This window comes from Balearica regulorum, chromosome 5, assembly GCF_011004875.1.
Source record: "Balearica regulorum gibbericeps isolate bBalReg1 chromosome 5, bBalReg1.pri, whole genome shotgun sequence".
NCBI classification, from domain to species: Eukaryota; Metazoa; Chordata; class Aves; order Gruiformes; family Gruidae; genus Balearica; species Balearica regulorum.
Window position 1 is genome coordinate 18,298,111 of NC_046188.1, and position 21,025 is coordinate 18,319,135.

The following is a 21,025-nucleotide window of genomic DNA, read 5'->3' on the forward strand; positions in this document are numbered from 1 at the left end:
AGCCGGCTCCAAGACGGACCCGCCGCCGGCCAAGGCCAAGCCAATCAGCGCCTCTGTGATAACATATTTAAGAAAGAGAAAAACAGTTAGAGAGGGCTTTTGCAGCCAGAGAGAGGAGTGAGAAGATGTAAGAACCTCTGCAGACACCAAGGTCAGTGCAGAAGGAGGGGGAGGAGGTGCTCCAGGCGCCGGAGCAAGATTCCCCTGCAGCCCGTGGTGAAGACCATGGTGAAGCAGGCTGTCCCCCTGCAGCCCATGAAGGGAGGATGAGGGGGTGTAGCGATTCCACCTGCAGCCCGTGGAGGACCCCACGCCGGAGCAGGTGGAGACACCTGAAGGAGGCTGTGGCCCCGTGGGAAGCCCGCGCTGGAGCAAGCTCCTTGCAGGACCTGTGGATCCGTGGAGAGAGGAGCCCACGCCAGAGCAGGTTTGCTGACAGGACTTGTGACCCCGTGGGGGACCCACGCTGGAGCAGTTTGCTCCCGAAGGTCTGCACCCCGTGGAGGAGACTCACGTTGGAGAAGGCCATGAAGGACTGTCTCCCGTGAGAGGGACCCCACGCTGGAGCGGGGGAACAATGAGTCCTCCCCCTGAGGATGAAGAAGCGGCAGAAACACCGCGTGATGAACTGACCGTAACCCCCACTCCCCGTCCCCCTGTGCCGCTGGGGAGGGGCGGAGGTTGAAGCCGGGAGTGAAGTTGAGCCCGGGAAGATGGGAGGGGTGGGGGGGAGGTGTTTTTAAGATTTCGTTTTATTTCTCATTCCTCTACTCTGTTTTGCTTAGTAAGAAATAAGATGAATTCCCTCTCTAAGTTCCATCTGTTTCGCTCGTGATGATAATTAGAGAATGATCTCTCCCTGTCCTTATCTCGACCCGTAAGTTTGTTTTTTTCATTGTACCTTTTCTCCCCTGTCTAATGAAAGAGGGGAGTGATAGAGCGGCTCTGGTGGGCACCTGGCCCTCAGCCAGGGTCAACCCACCACATTAATAAAAACAAATAATTGAAGTTCATAAGTATTAGTGATAAAACGACAGATTGGTTTAGTTTTATCCAACGTATTCAATAAAAGTAACTCCTGTCAATGTACGAGACAAAAGGTAAAGAGCATGCTGAAAAGTTTCAAATAACTAAAAATGCATTCAGGAGTACAGGTGGATTCTGTGTAACTGACATGCACTTCTTTATATGCTAATGTAAAGTTGTAGTAAATTGTATGTGAGTAGGAACATTATTCATTGAAATTTGACATCTGAAAATGTGGTGAACATTGTTGTGATTCATTGAGTGGTAATCTTTGGGGGTGAGGTCACCTTATGGTTTGTTTTTAAAGATTTCTTCATGTGTTTAGTCGTCTCAAGTTCAGACAAGTTGACCTACCCGGGCTGATGCTTTACATGTGCATGGCCTCATAAACTGGTATCGCAGAGAAGAGATTCCAAACACTGAGGGGAAAGTGAAAATTTCCAGTATACAGGTGTCCAAGACGTTTATGTACATAATACTTATCTAAAGATAGGTAGGTATCTGATTGTTCACAGTAGTCAGTTAAGACAATGCGTCTCTATAGTATCTTTTCGCAATAACTTTTACTTTCTTGCAACATGTGAGTGAAACTACTTCAAAATAATATTTTCCCTGAACATTTTTCTGTGCCGTAGGGCCATGGGTGTCCTGCCCTTTTCCTTGTTAGGATCAGTATCGTCTTTACACTTTTCTGAGCAGAGACTATGTCTCCTTTGGTAAAACTATTATTTGCCATGTTTACAACGCTTGTTTGTGTCTTCAACAGGGCAAGACAGGAGAATTGAATCAACTATTAAATGAAGTAAAATCAGTGCAGGAAAAGGCTGTTACTTTTCAGCAAGAGAGAGACCAAGTCATGGTAGCACTCAAACAGAAGCAAATGGAGAGCACTGCCCTGCAGAGTGAGGTACACCACCAAATAATTTACAGTTGCAAGAAATAAAAGAAAAAAAGAATAAGACACTGCATCTGTAATATTTCGTGGATTATTTTTGGTAGCAATCACTTGTAAAAAGCATTTAAAATTGATACACATGGAATGTGCTTTAATGGACATGTTTATTTGCTTAGATTATTTTTATGAAAGGTGATAGTACGGGCAACTTAAGGTATGTTCTACGCAGATACAGCATTTACGTGAAAAAGAACAGCGCCTAAATCAGGAACTGGAGAGGTTACGTAATCACCTTTTAGAAATGGAAGACTCCTACACACGAGAAGCTTTAGCTGCAGAAGACAGAGAGGTCAAGCTAAGAAAGAAAGTTTTGGTTTTGGAAGAAAAACTTGTGTCCTCATCTACTGCAGTGGAGAATGCCAGGTAGTCTTTTAATTTATACAGCAGTGGCATTGGCTGTAAATAGCACAGTTAGCTAGACTGGTACTGATGGCTTTATTGTACTGAATTACTGTTCTATAACATGCTAAGCACTTGAGAAAACAAAAAGATAGGAACTTTTGTTACTCTAAATCAGAATGTGATTTGAAATATACTTCGCTACTGTTGAGAACTTAAGTATTTGTCCTTTTAGTAGCAGCTATTGAAATCTCACATCTTTGACAGTGCTCAGAGCTAGAAACAGCAAAAATCCCTCAACCCATCAATTTAGTTGTCTGTCAAATAAAAAAAATGGAGTTAACTTACTTTTAAGTCAGGGCTTCATTCAATTTGAAAGAGTCTTATTTTATACGCTTCAGTGCACAGATGTGACTGTCATGCTTTGTGAATTGCTTTCGAGACAAGTACGCTTCCTTATTTTATACCCGATACCAGGAATCAGGAAAAAAAGTTGCCTTCACTTTTATAAATTGAGCTGAAAGATTATAGGTAGGCTATTTTTGCTGGGATATAATTTTCTCTGATGACTTCTGTTATTGCCTTCATAAATAATGTATTTTATTTTCATTAAGTCATCAAGCTAGTCTGCAAGTTGAATCTTTGCAAGAGCAATTAAACCTGGTTTCCAGGCAGAGAGATGAAACTGTGCTACAGCTCACCATCTCACAGGACCAAGTGAAGCAGTATGCATTGTCACTGGCCAACCTGCAGATGGTACTAGAGCAATTCCAACAGGGTAAGTTTTGTCAAGAAACAGCAAAGATTGCAACACAGATTTTTTTGACCTGGATAGTTACCATATTTGTGTGCTTTTTAAATATTTAACTTCCTGGTTTCCTTTTTGATAGCTTGAATTTCAGAATCTATTGTCTTTTAAAAAACTTATAAAAACAATTCTGGCCCCATAAAAACTGATACCCAGTATCCCATTTATGAAATTTGAATTCTGCCCCTACCTCATGAAGACCAGATATGATAAGCTGAGATTTTGCAATCGCATATCAAAAAGTTACGTGTTGTGAATCAAGATTTTTTTTTTGGTTGGTTTTATGTTTAACCCTTTAGAAGAAAAAGCTATGTATTCAGCAGAGCTGGAAAAACAACAAAAACAGACTGCAGAATGGAGAAAAAAAGCAGAAAACTTAGAAGAAAAAGTTGTATCATTGCAGGTGAGCTGAATAATGAAATTGAACCCTATGAAACCGAATGCTAATTCTTGACTGAATTGTTTGTTAACTGCTGTGTTAAGTGTTATTGTCTAAGAATACATGATAGTGAACTCCCTTGCTTCTCTTTTTTGTCCCTTTCCTGCTGTCTATTCAGGAAAGTTTAGGAGAGGCAAATGCTGCACTGGAGGCAGCATCAAGGCTTACTGAGCAGCTTGACGTCAAAGAGGAGCAGATTGAAGACCTTAAGAAAGAAGGTAACTACATTTTTCTTTCTTTTATTAATCTGTGCTTAAAACATCCAAGCAGCTGAGGAGACAATGTAGTATTCCTAGAAACTTACCAAAATTCATTTCCTATGAGAAAAAGAGTAATTGTTTGCCACCCTTTGAGGAATTCCTTGTCTATAAAGCCAATGTGAAAAAGGATATTTACCTTCTGTTGGAGATCTTTCTCAAAAGAAAGCCCTGTAGTTGGTTGGGTTTCCCCTGTAAATATCAAAGGCCTTGATTTAGCTTTGTGTCTTTTTAAAAAGTTTGTGAAATACCAAATGTTGTCAGATTATCCAAACTAACTAACTACCATATTTGACATAGACACAGGAATACAGTGAGGTAGAGAGAAAGGATGTGCTGTTGGTAAGAGATGTAGAGGGAGCAGTTCTTGCACAGATGTGAGACTGTCTGAAGAGATTATGTGGAAGGTCTTGAACACATCTTTAGATTGTATTTTTAGATCTCATTTCAAATAAGCTTCCTGATTGTTCATATTTAGGAAGATGCCTTTCATATTGTTCTCAGATTAAGTACTCAAATATTATATGAATGTCATTACTTTGGATTTGAAGACAAAACTTGGCCAGATGGTAGAGGGATTTGCCAGAAGAAACTGTTTTGAAAAGGAAGAATGTTTACAGTGAGGGTGGTCAAACATTGGAGTAGGTTGCCCAGAGATGTGGAGTGTCCATCCATGGAGATATTCAAAACCCAATTGGCCGTGGTGCAGGACAGCCTGCTGTAGATGACCCTGCTTGAGCAGAGGGGTTGGACTAGATAATCTAGAGGTCCCTTCCAACATAAATATTTCTTTGATTTTGTGATTCTGTGAATGTGTTAGGGTGTGGGTTTTGGGTTTTTTCCTCTTTCTAACATCACTGAAACATGAATTCTGTAAGAGATGCATAGCCTTCTATTTCATAAACATGTTTAGCATTAAAACTGTAGGAAAATGTAAGAAGGCAGAATAACTTTTTACTAAATACTGATATCACTTCAATGTATTTCTGTTTTATGGCCTTAGACTATTTAGCCTAATCAAATGAAATGAAGGGTAATTTCTATACAATGTATCTGAATATCAAACATCAGTAAGATTTATAAGCTCAGAGACTCACTTGGGGGTGACAGAATAGCTATGAGTAACATAATTTTTGGGTGAATGTCTTTAATTAAGGCTTGCTGGGGGAAGACCTGGAACATCATCTCTGCTGGATGCAGTGGTAACTCTTGCTCTGAATGTACACAACTAATTATTGCTATTAATTTTTAAATTATAATTGGTCTTACTCTTGAAATAAATAATATTTTCTTAAAGCATACCTGCTTATGATCAGGTAGTTGCTGTGGAAAGTAATTTGAAAGTCTTCACAATTTCAGCAAGAACGCTACAAAAAAACCTACAACTTTACTGCATAACTGAATGTGTACTTATGTAAATTTATTGTGTCTAAGTGCAATTTGGCATCCCATTGGGCATCATAGGAGTGCTCCCTGAGTTCTCATATGAATTTTACAAATTAAATTAAATTTCAAGCTGCTATACATGAATGTACAACTAAATACTGATTTAGTCTTGAATTGCCTGATCTGTATATTTCTGTCTCACTACAGACATTCACAGCGAAAACTTTCAAACACCCTGGGTTGAAATTAACTTTGGCGTAGGCAAATATGGCACTCTCAAATGGGGAGCTCGTCGTTACTGGTTACTTTTGATGGCAAACCTTTGCATATGAAAGCAGGAGGGGTTTGAACTTTGAGAGAAAACTGAATCTCAGTATTTTATCAAGCTATGTTGTATTGGCAAGCGATTTACTTGTTAAAAAAATTGAGAAGGGATTGTTGCATAAAGGAAACAGCACTTTAATGTTGTTGTAGAATAAATCATAATTTTTATGGGGCGGAAAAAAAGAGACCACTCCATTTTCTCTATTTACACAAGAAAACATATAATGTCTTACTGAAAATGGGCCAAATACATTCCCAGACACAGTTTTGTTGGCCAAATCTTTTGAAGGATTTCTTTATGGATTTTTTTGGCAGGAGTGATTTTAATGGAAAAGTATAAGATGTACCAGATGCAGTTTTCTGGATTGCCATAAATGGTTAACAAATTATTGGAGACTGTTGTAAATGTCTGGTTTACAGCAGTCCATGCTGAATTTTGGCTCAGGTCTTTTTTGTTATTCAGTCATTTCATACACACGAAGTACATGTTTAAATCCTTTTCAATGCTAAATTCTATTATTTTAGAAGGAAATATTTCATTTAAAAAATATGTTTAATGATGGAGTTGCATAGTTCACTGTGGATGGAATATAGCTGTGTAGCTGTCCTTAAAAGTTGGTCCTCTTGGATATAAAATAATTTGCCACAAAAAAATAGAAAACAACAGTAACAATTTAAATTATTAATACATTTGTTTTAAAATTCATCATGTGACTAAAAATTGAAAAGGAAGCTCACAATTGTCTTGCTTTGTACAGCAATAGCAACACAATGAAATTTACTTGCAACTTGTTTTCAGATGCTGTTTATCTTTTTGTGGCATTAGTAGTTTAACTTTTTTAATTCCCTTTTACTCTGTGGATACCCCAGTAACAACTCAGCTTCCATGTGCACTCCTACAACTGTTATCATTCCATAATTATATTGCAAATGTTTTCCTTCAAGTATGGGGGTCCTATTTAACCGCCTTTACAAAATAGTATACCTTTAAGTTTAAACCTTGAAGCCATGGATTAATTCTCCTGTGCCTCAGCCTGGTGTTTTGAGAGAGAGGAGTGCTGAAGAGCAGTCACATTATTGGAATGGATTTCAGTGCATATGGATGTAGTTGTTACAAGATATATTGTTGTATAATATGTATAATTCTGTTTGGTTTTTAACTTGTTTTGAATAAGGAGCTTAATCCTTATGTTCCTCGAATAAGGACTTTCCCAGCATGACACTAATCAATTTGTTGTACTCTGTACTCTCTGAAATTGATATTTGTGAAGTAAAATGTTTATATAAAGATGTGGAATATTTGAACAGGACATATTAGGCTGTATCCATTTCACAGCCTAGCTCTTTGATGTGTATATATATGAAAACTCTGTGGGTTCTCATGGCGTTACTGGTGTTAATTGAGAACCATGTTGTGTCAACGTAGTTGTGGCATGCATTTATTAAAGGTTAAACGTCACATGAAAGCTAGAGTGGAATGTTTTTCATGCATCCCTGATGATTTGAAGGGTATAAAAATTTATAAAAGCCACTTTTCTTACGAAGATGTTGAGGCTTTTTAGAAATTAACTACAAGATAGATACAAGAAAAGTGTATCTTTTGTGGGTTTTCTTTTGGTTTTTTGGGTGGTTTTTTTTTGTTGTTGTTTTTTAAAATGAAGCACTTCTAATTAGCTTGAGCCCAAGAAGTGTTAAAATGGTAGGGAAATTAAGTTGATTGGCAGTTTTTCCATGGGATTTGAAGATTAGCATTCAACTTTATAGAGGGAGAGGAGAAAAAACTCGTAATTTCTACTTAATAACTGTAGGGTAGTGTTGGTCTTCACATGGATAGTCCACGTTATATTTGTAAAACTTTTGTGTGTGATTAAGACTTACTTATACTTTTATTAGGAAAAAAGTAACTTTAAACGTGAAGAATTAGATTCTGCTTTCTTGATGTGAAGCCATTTGTAGTTTATCATCTTCTAAGAATTCTTTGTATCTTGTAATTATTTGTTTTCTTGTCTGAGAATGTTTTACTGCCAGTGTTCTAAAATCCTGTGTTTGGGCATTTATGCGAGAAGTTTTTCTAGCACTTTTTACTCTGACTTTTCTACAAACTTGTGTAGACCTGAGCATCAGATACTTTTATCTGGTTTCTAGTATATCTGAGTTTTTATAAAGAGAAAACTTCGTGCCTTGTTTCCTTACAATCAAAATGTTGTAAAATATTTATGGCAAGTAAAACTTCTAGGAGAATTTTTTTTCTTTATTATGAGCTTTATTTTTATGAGTTTTGTGGGAGGTCAAAGGAGGCCTGAGTTTGACACAGAATGATTGGGGTAATTGGGTGTATTCTGTATTTGAGCTAACAAGTAATTTGTGTTAGTGGAATTTTAGAATTGTGGAGAAGTTGGTGCTGTGAAATTATTGGACAAGAGCAAATATAACAATATGATGCCATGGCTCCTTTTAATGAAATGGGCTACTATGTTTGTATCTCCTTCATTAAACACTCTGATGTCATGAGGCTCGATGTGTAGATAGTAGACAAATCATTGATTAAGGTCAGGAATTTCATAAAGCTGAAAAGTTACAGCACTAGTTAATGCAGAATCTAAACTCCTGTCTTCTAACAGTTCCTGTTTTGGGTGTGTGGAGAGGAAACACAGGGTCCTTTGTATAGGCCAAGAACGTAATTATCAGTGTTGTGATATCCTAGATGAATCGATTTCATTGCGGCAACTACAGAACAGCATCAGAACTTGGAGTCAGTGTGCAAAAAAAAAAAAGGCAGAAAATATGTGTATTGACTCCTAGCACATTCCTAGACAAGCTCATATTAATTAATTTATAATATTGGCCTATTCACTTAATTTGCAGGCCATAATGCTGGGCTAAAAGTGTTTGCCATTTTCCTCTCAGTTTTGTCTCTGGTTCATGGTAGCTGTGGCATTTCATTTCTGCCATTTTTAACTGAATGTTTTTATTCCCAAAAGTATGGGGAATCTTGCATAAGTCTCTGCAGAGCCTTTCTTGCCAGTATACTGAATGAGGAAGCGCAGCATTGGTTCTAGGATGCATTAGCGTGTCCCAGCGTTCTGTTTCAAGAGCTTGCATTGGCTAACGGGTGGGAAAGGTCCTAACAGAAGAGACAGACCCACAACAAGTTATTGATGTTGCTCTATATTGATGCTTGCTGGTAATTCTGGGAGGCTGGAGAACTCCTTAGTTCTTGAAGTTACAACTTCAAGACTTCAAGTCTTCAGCAGCCTGAAAGTAGAGTATGCAGAATAGCTGGATTTAGGAAGTATTTGAGGTTAAATACTGAGATCAAAAGACCTGATGCCAACATGCAGTTTGGTCAGAGTATGGAAAAGATTACCACCACAGGACCTTGATCAAGAGTTTCTTTCCCGTTCTAGGTGGAACAGAGCAGTTCATCAGACCTTCTGCAGTTGATTTATTTTCTGTGTATTGCTGTACTTTAGCATTGAGTATCACTGTAGAAATTTTAGCTTACTATTTCAAATAATAATCACTTATTAAGTTGACACTTTTTAATAAAATCAAGCTGACTTTGTTTAAAAAAAGCACCACTAACAATATTAGCATATTTTATTTTAAAATGTGTGTATTATTAATAAGTTTTGCAACAAAGCTTCAAAGTTTCCATTTTTGTTTATTTGCTGTGATGTAATATTTTATAGGTGAGATCAGAAAAGAAATGTTAGAAGATGTACAAAATAAACTAATGAATCTTATGAACAGCACAGAAGGAAAAGTTGACAAGTAAGTCTTTAATGAAAGACTTGGTGTACATTTTGGGATTTTATTCCTCACACTGTACAGATATGTTGCTAACACAGTTGCAAGAGTATTGCAGAACTGGGATTCTGTACATGATCTTGTAACTTAATTATACTTTGATTATTTTGACATTTTTCATTTGCTTGGTAGTTGTAAATAGTAATTTTCATTAGTGATGCCAATGCATATATAAATTGGGATTACTGAAGTGTTTAAGTAGAATTGCACTTCAATAGCGTGAGCTGTGCAAATGGAGATAAAAGTTCTTAATGAGCATCTGTTATAATGGCTAAGGTGTGAACAGCAAGCCCTTTCACGTAGCTAGCATCAACTGGATGTTTTGTAAATCTCTTCCTTGGTCTTTTTTTTTTTTTTTTTCTGTTTACCTGTTAGAACCGAAACGGGGCTAGACAAATGGGCTTCTCTGTCCCCTTCCTTATGTCTTGATTTGGGACTGTGGATAAGTATCTGTTTAAACAATTTCCTGAGTCAAGATCTTAGAATAAACTTAGTCCCTGATAGTAGTACTTAAATCAAAACTTGTTCATGTACAACTCAGTTTCACCTTACTGCATACAATATTTCTAATACTGTCCAAACTGACACTTACTGTATAAGAAATGTTATCATTTCTAGGGGAAGGTGATCGGTGAGGTATCTTTTTAGTTCATTGTATTAGATTTGTTTATTTGGATTATTGTAAATTAGGCAGGAGTATGAGGAATAAATGCATCAATGTTACAGTATCAACAGTTAACGTAATAGCAGATTGTGTAACAAGCTTCCTTTTGTTCTGCAGGCTCCTGATGAGAAATCTCTTTGTTGGACATTTTCATACTCCAAAAAATAAACGCCCTGAAGTGTTAAGGTTAATGGGAAGTATCTTGGGAATAAAAAAGGAAGAACTCGATCAGGTAATACTTTGCAGAAAACTAGACTTCTTTTTTTAATTGTGGTATGCTTACCTGAAAATAGAAAGACTTGTTATGTGACTGTCCCTGCACTTCTTGTGGGGAAAGTATGGGGTTTGTTCTCTCATCTGTATTCACTTTTTATGTGGTACATGCCGATCTTAATGGAATCTTTTGATAACATTATTTTAATAGAATGAATCTCATTTTGCTGAGGAATGCTAATGCAGAAAGGGAGGGATTTCACTTTGTGCTGTTGTAATAGCTGTAATACGTCGGTTACAGCAAATTAAAACAGTTTTATATGTACCGCTAGGCATTGTGAAGAATGTGGGGCTTATATTTTTAAATTGAGAGCCAGGTTTTTAGACTTGACAGTCTTTGGGAGGCAGAAAATAAGGTTTTGATAGTAATTAAAGCTTTTATTTGTCTGTAGGATTCCCACATAGTTATTGTGAATAAATATAATAAGCACAATGTTGCAGTATTTTTTACCTGCTGCTTTATTTTTGTTTCCTAACTTTTTTTTTTTGTTTTTTAATATTTTCTAGTTATTATCTGAAGACCAAAGAGGAGTTACGAGCTGGGTGACTGGCTGGCTTGGTGGAGGAGCTGGTTCAAAAAGTGTTCCTAATACACCTTTGAGGCCAACTTATCAGAACATTTTTAATAGTGTAAGAATTAATCATGCATTCTGTATGTTTAAGTAGAAAAAATGGGGTAGTTGCATATTAATGCTGATACCTGGTTCATCATTATATTGAGCTTCATTTACTGGTGCTACTGTATCTTCCATTATTTATTTGGTTTGTGCAACTGCTTTGGCATAAGGGTTTTTCTGCACTAAATAAATATATAGGCATTGATGAAAATTATACGGTACTAACTGTTGGGCTAATTGGGAAATCCAGTTACTGTTCCACTGGTTCCTGGGATTACTGACTTCTTACAGTATGGACTTTATCTTGCAGACTTACAGTGCTGGAGGTTAAATACATGTGGGAGTCTGGAATTCCACAATACTCAACAGTATAGAACAAACACCATGACATTTTGATGACTGTGTTCCCATATGTCTTTTAAATTTAATTTGAAAAGCTTTCTCAGCTGCTGCAACTAGTTCCTCTTATGTACAGCATATATGCAGTTCTCATAGCATGGTCCATGGGAGCAGTTAATCTATGGAACTTCCCATTTTGCAGACCAGTAAATAATGCACACAAGGATAGAGCACTGAGGGATTGGGCTTTTTGGATTAACTTTGGTTATTTGTTTATTGAGCTAGAAAAGCATGTTGAGAATTGATTCCTGTAGAATATCTTGAAGTGTGGGGATTGGTTTTTGCCCACTAAAATAATGCAGGCACTTAGGTCACCAGAGGATTGTGATCTGATTTAACTATGGACATAAAAGAGGAAAATTAATGCTTTTGCATGGGTAGTACAGGTTTTACTAAGCAAAATTTTATCTTGTGATGCTACTGAATGCTTTAATCATTCCATGCTTCCTTTATTCAAGACTTCTTGTCAAATAAACATTTCTCTTAAAACTTGCTTTCTTTAAGTTTTATGTATTTCTGGAGGAGTGATTTGCTTGAGCATGGACACAGGAAATACTGTGTTGTCAGCAGCAGCGTGGGATTCTTGAAACAATTGGCTTAAATCAGTAATGGAAGTATGTGTTATCTTTAGAGTTTATCAATTTCACTTAAATACCACTTACTGAGACACAAAACCCTGTGTTTTGAAAATACATTCCGTTGTCATTCACTAAGGACTACTTAGTACCAAGCACTAAGTACTAAGTACCAGTACAAATTTTTGGAGGCTGTGGACAACTTTTTAGTTTGTGTATGTATTTTTAACTTACATACTTTTCAACAGAGCATCAGTAAAATGTAATAACTAGTAGCCTCTTGTAGTCTTTTTCAGAATTGTTTGTGAAATTCCTCGAAACAGAATCTTGCCCAAGCCTTCCTCCACCCAAACTCTCTGTTCATGATATGAAGCCTTTAGGAGCAGCAGGAACTGGTAAAATGAGCAGTACTCCATCCAACAGTCAAATGCAAGGTAACATTTGAAAGAAAATTTTAATCTTTACACAGAACATAAACAACTAAAGGTAGAATTCTCAAGGGTATTTCAATGAATCTGTGCTTCCTCACTTGTGAACTATGAATTTGATTTCTTTCCCCATACCCCAATTTCCTACTTTCTTTTCTTCCCCCCCCCCCCCCCCCCCCCATTTCCCACTGCTTCCACACCCTGCTTCCGGAAATCTCAGTACAGAAGATTAGAGGCAGCAAATTCCCTTTGATGTGGAAAGGCCTTAACAGCACCTGTTAGAGCCAATCAGATGCTGTACAGCCAACTCCATATGGTATATCAGTGAACCCAGTTCTGATTTTCAGCATCCCTGTTGATCAGCTTGGGTCTCACTGAGTGAAGAATGCAAGTAATGCCAACCTTGTAGTGCATCTCTGGTATGTGGAACTTGCGTGCTCAGAGAGGACTGAAATAAAATCAGTTAAGTATATGGCCTGATTTGAAATGTCTAAGCTCTGCATGAGTTTTAACTTTGATTTTTCTAAGGCAGAGAACAATTATGTTTATATCATGCATGTTGAAATTAATGATTTTTATTTTTTTTACTCCTGATTCTATAAGGAGCTCTGCACTTCTAAGTAATGTAAGATCCAAATCTTCAGTTTAACTGATCCAGTGTGTTGGTTTTGCGTGGCAAGGTTTTGGTAGCGGGGGGGCTACAGGGGTGGCTTCTGTGAGAAGCTGCTAGAAGCTTCCCCTGTGTCTGACAGAGCCAATGCCAGCCGGCTCCAAGACGGACCCGCCGCTGGCCAAGGCCAAGCCAATCAGCACCTCTGTGATAACATATTTAAGAAAGAGAAAAACAGTTAGAGAGGGCTTTTGCAGCCGGAGAGAGGAGTGAGAAGATGTAAGAACATCTGCAGACACCAAGGTCAGTGCAGAAGGAGGGGGAGGAGGTGCTCCAGGCGCCGGAGCAAGATTCCCCTGCAGCCCGTGGTGAAGACCATGGTGAAGCAGGCTGTCCCCCTGCAGCCCATGGAGGGAGGATGAGGGGGTGTAGCGATTCCACCTGCAGCCCGTGGAGGACCCCACGCCGGAGCAGGTGGAGACACCTGAAGGAGGCTGTGGCCCCGTGGGAAGCCCGCGCTGGAGCAAGCTCCTGGCAGGATCTGTGGATCCGTGGAGAGAGGAGCCCACGCCAGAGCAGGTTTGCTGACAGGACTTGTGACCCCGTGGGGGACCCACGCTGGAGCAGTTTGCTCCTGAAGGTCTGCACTCCGTGGAGGAGACTCACGCTGGAGAAGGCCATGAAGGACTGTCTCCCGTGAGAGGGACCCCACGCTGGAGCGGGGGAACAATGAGTCCTCCCCCTGAGGATGAAGAAGTGGCAGAAACACCGCGTGATGAATGGACCGTAACCCCCACTCCCTGTCCCCCTGTGCCGCTGAGGGGGGCGGAGGTTGAAGCCGGGAGTGAAGTTGAGCCCGGGAAGATGGGAGGGGTGGGGGGAGGTGTTTTTAAGATTTGGTTTTATTTCTCATTCCTCTACTCTGTTTTGCTTAGTAAGAAATAAGATGAATTCCCTCTCTAAGTTCCGTCTGTTTTGCTCGTGATGATAATTAGAGAATGATCTCTCCCTGTCCTTATCTCAACCCATAAGTTGTTTTTTCATTGTACCTTTTCTCCCCTGTCTAATGAAAGAGGGGAGTGATAGATCAGCTCTGGTGGGCACCTGGCCCTCAGCCAGGGTCAACCCACCACATCCAGCTTGTACTTAATTTTTTTACATGCATTTAAGACTTCACCTTAATACATTCCTGCTGATTTGCAGAAGCTTGTTTTGATTGCAACTTTTAAATGTAAGCTCAAAAAAAACCCCAACCCCAAAACCTTATGTATTGTATAGATCTAGAGAGAGATATATATGCTAAAAAACCCTCTTTCAATTCACCTAACGTTGAAAGTTACAGAAAGTATAAATGTCTATTGTGAAATACCAGTTTATCTCCAAAAGCAGTATTTATTTATTTTTTTAATAAATTGAGTTTTATTTCTTTTTACTAATCTTCCTCATAGTACAACAGTAATATAATAGGTAAAGTATCTATTTTACTTGGAAAAAAACCAGTTTCTTTGTGTGGAAAAACTAAATTCTTGGATCCTTTTATCCATTCAGGAGCTAAATTGCTGGCTTGTAAAACTATGATTGTTTGGGTGCTTTAAGTTTTCTGTTCCTAGAAATAAACCATATGGTAGCAGTTTTTAAGTGCTGGACACAGATGTCAGTATAATATCCACACAGAAACGCATTTATGAGAATTAGAATGTTTATATGATGAAAGACTTACTTTAAAACAAAAATCTGAATAAAATCACCTAGCCAAACAATTAGTATTATATGGGAATGTCAGTTTAGTTTCTGCTCTACATCTGGTGTAGGAACCTTGAGAACAGGTTACATCTGGAGCTGAGTGAGGATTTGGTGGGGAAAGGTGAGGAGGGGCAGGTCAGCTGTTAGTTTTTAAAAAAATAGTTTATTAATGCGTCAACTGTTAGTTTTTAAAAAAAAAGGTTATTAATGCTTTTCTTTATTAAAAATGAAATTTTGTTAGAATTTGACTAATGACCAAACATTAAGTTTTGTCTCAAGACTAAATTGTGACTCACTGCCTGTAATGTTTATTTACAGGAGTTTTCTTGGGACTGACCCTGGGGAAGCTGTGCCAATACACTGTGGGGTGGGAAACCTACCTGTGTGCTGCGTTGCAGTGGGTGCACGAGGGCTCTTATGCCTTTGCATAGTGCTGGAGTCAATGTGACAGATATTTCATGTCTGACGTGGCATATGTGAACTGAACCTTGGCAAAGGGTGTTCATGTTACCTGTCACAGAAATGCATAGATTTTATTTTTTTTTTGAGGGTAGCCTGAGCCGTTACTGAATTTCTGCTGTCAACAAGCACAGTATGTTTGGCAAGTCCTGGGACTGCCCTGATCTTTAAGTCAGTCTTGTAACTGGTGGTCTGAAGCATGAAAATAGGAATTGTGCAGCCAAAGCAGCAGTGACAGATGAGATCCAAGATGAGAGAAGATAGAGTGAAAGTCTATGAGAGCATCTACAGTCCACGGCAAGAAGATAGGATTTTCATGTTGCAAAAGTAATAGGCAATTGTAGAACTTGTTTCTGAACAAATACTCTAAGATTGGGTAGACTTAGGAATGCTTTCTAACAAAGTGGTTTTGTTGTTCCTTTTGGTTTATTGTGGGTTTGTTTTGGTTTTTGCATTTCAGATTCTGCAGCTTCAGGAACGGGCAGAAGACCAGCTACAAATCCGTTTTTAGCACCTCGATCTGCAGCAGTGCCTCTCATAACACCTGCTAGTAGTTCTGGACATCTGCTTATGAAACCTATTTCTGATGCATTGCCTACTTTTACACCACTGCCAGTGTCCCCTGATGCTAGTGCTGGTGCTGTTCTAAAAGACCTCCTAAAACAATAGATGGTCTTGAATCAATATGATGATAGTAGCACTTTAAGGAAAATGAGAACACTATGCTGTATATAACTTACCACAATGAGGCCTTCTGTAAAATGTCATGTACTTGTTTGCAATTGTACCTTGCTTTTCTTTTAATTACGAACTAACCAGTGCTTTGGAAATTCTAATGGTGGTGTGAATAACTGCTGCCTTTATAGCAGGCGTTCATTTTGGCCATGGGTTAAATCTTAAACTGAGGTGAAGAAAAAAAAAATCTACCTTGCTAGATTGTAACAAGACAAATTGAAGGATTTTTTAAACCTTAGTTACACTCTGAGTTGTTTCAGGTATGCATAGACATCGTTAACTCTTTGGTGCTGAGATCTGGTTTTCCATTAAAATGATCTGCTATTGGCAGCAGGCCTTCAAGAACCAGAATTTAAAAACCAACCCACACAACTCCTCTCCAGCCAAAAGTGATCATCTTTGAGGTGTTCAATGAATGACACAAACTCCAAATAGTAAGATAGCATATGGGAGTGTGATTATTGAGCAGCTGCAGTGTTCCCACGCATAATTTATGACATACATTTAATGTACGTTAGGAAGTGTATCTTTATGTACAGGATTGGTTGCATTTGGGGGCAGTTTGAGGCATGTTAATCTCTTTTTGCATAGTGATTTGATTTTTTTTTTTTTTCCTCAGCCTAACAGCTGCTTTCAGCAGTCAAACACATCAGCACCAATGAGTTAACTGTGGGAGTCCTTCATTTTCTAGAGGTGTCCATGTGATGAAGAGTGGGTAATTTAGCAAAAGATAGGTTCACATATATAAAGACACTGTACTCTAATGGTCTAAGATGTATATTTGAGAGGCTTTTTATCTTGCAGGATTTTGTAATTCTAAATACAGGCTTAAAGCTTGAACACATGTATAGAATTTAAAGGGAAGAAGATGCTTACTTATCTCAAATGTGTAAATAGGTCTTTGTAAGACCAAAGCCAAAGTCAATTATTCTGTAAATTTTGCTGTGATAACTTGTACACTTTGATTGGCAGGTAAAGAATGAAGTTGCATACTGAAGGATAAAAGTCATGTTGCAAAAGTCATCTTCATAGTGAATCTGAGATAAAACATCTTCACTTTAAAATGTGGAATTTCTAAACCTTTTTATATGCCATTCTTTGTTTAGTCAGTGTTATGATAACTGTTGTGCAAGTTCTATATTAGAACTGTCAACCTTTACTTCTCATTTTCATTAAGATACTGGATTAAATTGTTGTAAGAGCTATATTTAAATAAAATGAATTACTGAAACTTGTACAGAATCAACCAAAATAATGCAAGAAATTTTTGCATTTATTTATGTAGAGGTCAAATAGTGAAATTGTTTTGTTGCCTTGAAATCTAGCAAAGCTTTTTTAAGAACTGCTCGAGTCGCTTTTCTCCAGTATGTTAAGATTTCATGGAAGACTTATGCAAATTTGGAAGTGGATTGACCATATTGAATTTTTATTTAAAACTTTTTACTTCATTATAGACAAGGTAATTAATTTGGCAGTTTGGTTTCTGAAAGGATAGCATCCACACATATTATACCAAAGTAAATTCTGTATTATATAATAAATGTAATGAGAATTTGAAATTACATCCACTGAGAACATGTCAGTTTGGTACTTCAAATGTATGTCTTCATTTAAACTGGACTGGAATAGTTCTATAACAAATACAAAGAAAACTGAAATCAGATGGCTTCTATGCAGTCTCTCTTGTTCTTGTAGTCATGTCTATTTAAGGTTATATAGTTGCTTCAGAATAAAATTGCCTTTTGGTGAGCCAAAACAGAAGGAAATATTTAGTTTTTAAAAATTGTGGCTTACGTATTATAAATTACAAATGGGCTCATGTTGTTCACTATCCCTGAATATACTGAGCCAATCTTTTGTGCAAATTTTTTCTCTTAATTGTGGAGAACTTAATATGTACATGTTTCTCTTCCAAGAAGCTTTATTACTGCTAATAAGTAAAACATGGTAAGACCATTTATTTCTGTGTGCTGTAAATCAGCTCCATTTATACAGTAAGCTCTGAGTTTGAGGAGGGAAATCTAAAACCAAGCAAAATTATTGAAGAACTTCAAAGTTCCTCATTAAGCTACTTTGGAGAGAAGAAAGTCCTCTGTAGGAGAGATATAAGAGGCTTCAGTCCTTAAGTCCTGGGAGACTGTTGAACTGTGGAGAAAATCCCCATGGCTTAGAGGTTTCTGTTCTAGGGCTTATTCCACAACTCCATTGGTGGGATTTGTTGCTTTGTTAGAAATCAAAAGTGCTCTGTGTTCCAGGCAGTACTTTCCCAATGAAAAGTGCAGGGCAACTTCATTGCCTTGTTTCTCTCTTCTTTCTTACTGTTCCACAGACTTATAAACCTTCAAGACTTGTTTTTTATTGAAAGATTAGCAGATACATTTTTTTCCTCTAATTTTTCTTCTCTGTTTACTTTGTGCTTGATAACTGTTTGGTATATATTTACCTTACTAGTTTCCCACATGGAAGTATGTGACTCGTTGTCTATCCTGTTAATTGTGTGGGTCTTTCACACAGCAGTGTGTGTGTGGGGGGGGATTCTCTATGGAATTTATGAGTAGGTGCAGCAGTTGAAAATTTTTGTTTTTCATTTAACTTAATTGTTGTCTTTCACCTTGCTTTTTGCAAGGAAAAAAGAATATGGTCCTCCTAGTTTTGGTCTAACGAGCTGTCGGTTATCTTTAGTGATAAAGTAGCAGAATTCTAGTAAGGAATTAATTTTGCAAACCTCATATAAGGGAGGAAGAATAAGGGCTAGGATTTTCTGTTCTCTTTAGACTTATTTTTTGCTGTTCTTTGCTCATCCTGCATTCTGTGCAAAAAGAAGGAAATAACTGGTTGGCCTTTCTAATTGTTACTGTAAAAGAACGGCCTTTTTAAATTAAACTTTTCTGTATTAAACAAGTTAATGCACAATAGTGAAACGTAGCTATAATGTTCATTTGGGGTGTGTATTTGTGTAGATCAATCACTTATTTAGGGCCTGTACGCTTATTGCGTAGGCTAAACTTTAACCTAGCCTGCTGAAAAAAGGGAGATTATGTGCACTTCCTGCAAGTGGACAAGAAGATAAAATGCGTTTGCTAGCATCCACTGTCCTTTCCTGAAGACTAAGATGTGCATCTGACAGCAGAAAATGTGAAGGTGAATTTTTTCCAAAGAAAAGGGTGTTTTTCACCGCCAAGACTAGAAAATGTCTTTCTGGATGTACCTTGCCATTTGCGAGTACACTGACAAAACCACAAATAACTAATGCCATCCAGTGTGTGCAATGTGAGAGTTGTCTTCTTTCAGCTTCCTGCAGCAGTGAGAAAAATGAATATCCAAAAAAGGGGGATTTCTTGCATGTTTTGTGTCAAAACCTCAGCTTCACTTTTGTCAGTACACTTGCTCCTGCTCACCTGTGTGAGACAGACTGTGGTCTTCTGCTCATCCCTAGAGAAGTACAGCTTGGTTTTTTTAAGAGCCCTGACAAGATGCCTCAGGCTTCAAGAAGACCGTTCTTGTTACCAAGAAAGTAATGTTGCAGTTTAGTCTCGGTACTTGACGTGGCTGGTGAACTTGTCAGCAGCAGAGTTTTGCATGCGTACCACGTGGGAATTGCAATGAAAGAAACTGTATGCAGTGTTTGACAGGGAATAGACCAGAAATCATACTTCCCCATGGCTCAGTCTAGTTTTCAATGCTTGCAATTAACCATTTGATTTAATGAGAGAAACATTTTTAAAGTATTAGTCTAAGTGGAAAAAGATGATAATGTTTGAGTCAACAGAGGGTTTTGTCAATGGCTGACGGAACAGAATTTAGAAGCCCTGTCACCTGTGCATGTCAAGAAGCACTGACAGACTACAGATTACTGAGCTCATGTCGTGGTTTTACCCCAGCCAGCAGCTGAGCACCACGCAGCCGCTCTCTCACTCCCCCCCATGGGGATGGGGGAGAGAATCGGAAAAGTTAAAGTGAGAAAACTCATGGGTTGAGATAAAAACAGTTTAATAGGTAAAGCAAAAGGCGCATGCACAAGCAAAGCAAGGAATTCATTTCCCACTTCCCATGGGCAGGCAGGTGTTCAGCCATCTCCAGGAAGAGCAGGGCTCCGTCACACGTAACGGTTACTTGGGAAGACAAACGCCATCACTCCGAACGCCACTGCCCCCACAGTCCCTCCTCTTCCCTAAGCCTCTTGTAAAGTGAGCATGCTGTCATATGGTATGGCATATCCCTTTGGTCAGTTTGGGTCACCTGTCCTGTCTGTGTCTCCTCCCAACTTCTTGTCCACCCCCAGCCATCCCGCTGGCAGGGCAGTGCGAGAAGCAGAAAAGGCCTTGGCTCTGTGTAAGCACTGCTCAACAATAGGTCCATAGAACAAAAACATTGTTATATATTATAATATATAACATAATATATTATCAACATGGCTTCCAGCACAAATCCAAAACATAGCCCCATATGAGCTACTATGAAGAAAATTAGCCCTCTCAGCTGAAACCAGGACAGCTAATCAATGCCATGTTGTGTTGCTTAACAAAGCGAGCAAGCCTGACCCTTGCTGCACTGACAACCTGGAATGTTCCATCTCCCTTAGTGTAGAGGAAGCCTAACTCTGGCTGGTTACAGTGTGAATATCAACAGGTATCATCAAGGTAAGGGGAATCTGGCAGTGCTTTTCTGTGGTTAACCCTAAGGTTTTCATTTGCAACACCAGACGTTAGCCCCAGTGAATTTCAGGATGGTCATGCAAGACGGATTGAATTGCAGCATCACCAGGTTTGGGGCACAGACCAAAGAGGTTTTACAGATTTAAGGCAGCTAGGAAGTATTTCTTTTCTGTCATTACAAAATAGTAACTATTAGCTGTCCATCCATTTTTTGTATCTAATGTTTGTTGATGGAATAATGCATAGTCCAAGGGGTCGGAGAAAAGAAGCACGTAACAAATGCAAACTGGTGTGTATTTTATCATTTGGAGCTTTCTGTGAAGGCTATTCCATTGGGCAAGCAAAGCTGGATGATTGATCTTGACCTAGTAAAAGCAGACCGGTGGTAGCTCCTGACTCCCTAGAATAGGAAGCTCTGCTAAACACAACCCTCTGAGAACAGGAAGCGAAGAGGTCTAATGGTTTACATCTAAACTTTTGTAAATCAGGGAGTAGGGAGCTAAGGTTTTCAGAATTTGACCTG

The 21,025-nt window shown here is 38.5% G+C and overlaps 1 protein-coding gene across 3 annotated transcripts in view; it reads left to right on the forward strand.

Annotated features, from left to right (window-relative positions):
* Positions 1-17,510, forward strand: part of TRIP11 (thyroid hormone receptor interactor 11) — a 35,429-nt gene extending 17,919 nt beyond the window's left edge. The window contains exons 11-21 of one of the 3 annotated variants that reach the window (XR_012835592.1): positions 1,793-1,933; positions 2,151-2,344; positions 2,935-3,098; positions 3,428-3,531; positions 3,686-3,785; positions 4,981-5,026; positions 9,227-9,308; positions 10,126-10,240; positions 10,789-10,911; positions 12,159-12,306; positions 15,573-17,510. Coding sequence is in view for 1 of the 3 variants with exons in the window: in XM_075753673.1 (XP_075609788.1) it covers positions 1,793-1,933; positions 2,151-2,344; positions 2,935-3,098; positions 3,428-3,531; positions 3,686-3,785; positions 9,227-9,308; positions 10,126-10,240; positions 10,789-10,911; positions 12,159-12,306; positions 15,573-15,781 (1,380 nt within the window). In the remaining 2 variants the exon portion in view is untranslated. Of the gene's footprint in view, positions 1-1,792; positions 1,934-2,150; positions 2,345-2,728; positions 2,852-2,934; positions 3,099-3,427; positions 3,532-3,685; positions 3,786-4,980; positions 5,027-9,226; positions 9,309-10,125; positions 10,241-10,788; positions 10,912-12,158; positions 12,307-15,572 lie in introns of those variants that run through there. The other 2 variants (XM_075753673.1, XR_012835593.1) reach the window with 2 other exon arrangements.
* Positions 17,511-21,025: the final 3,515 nt, after the last annotated feature.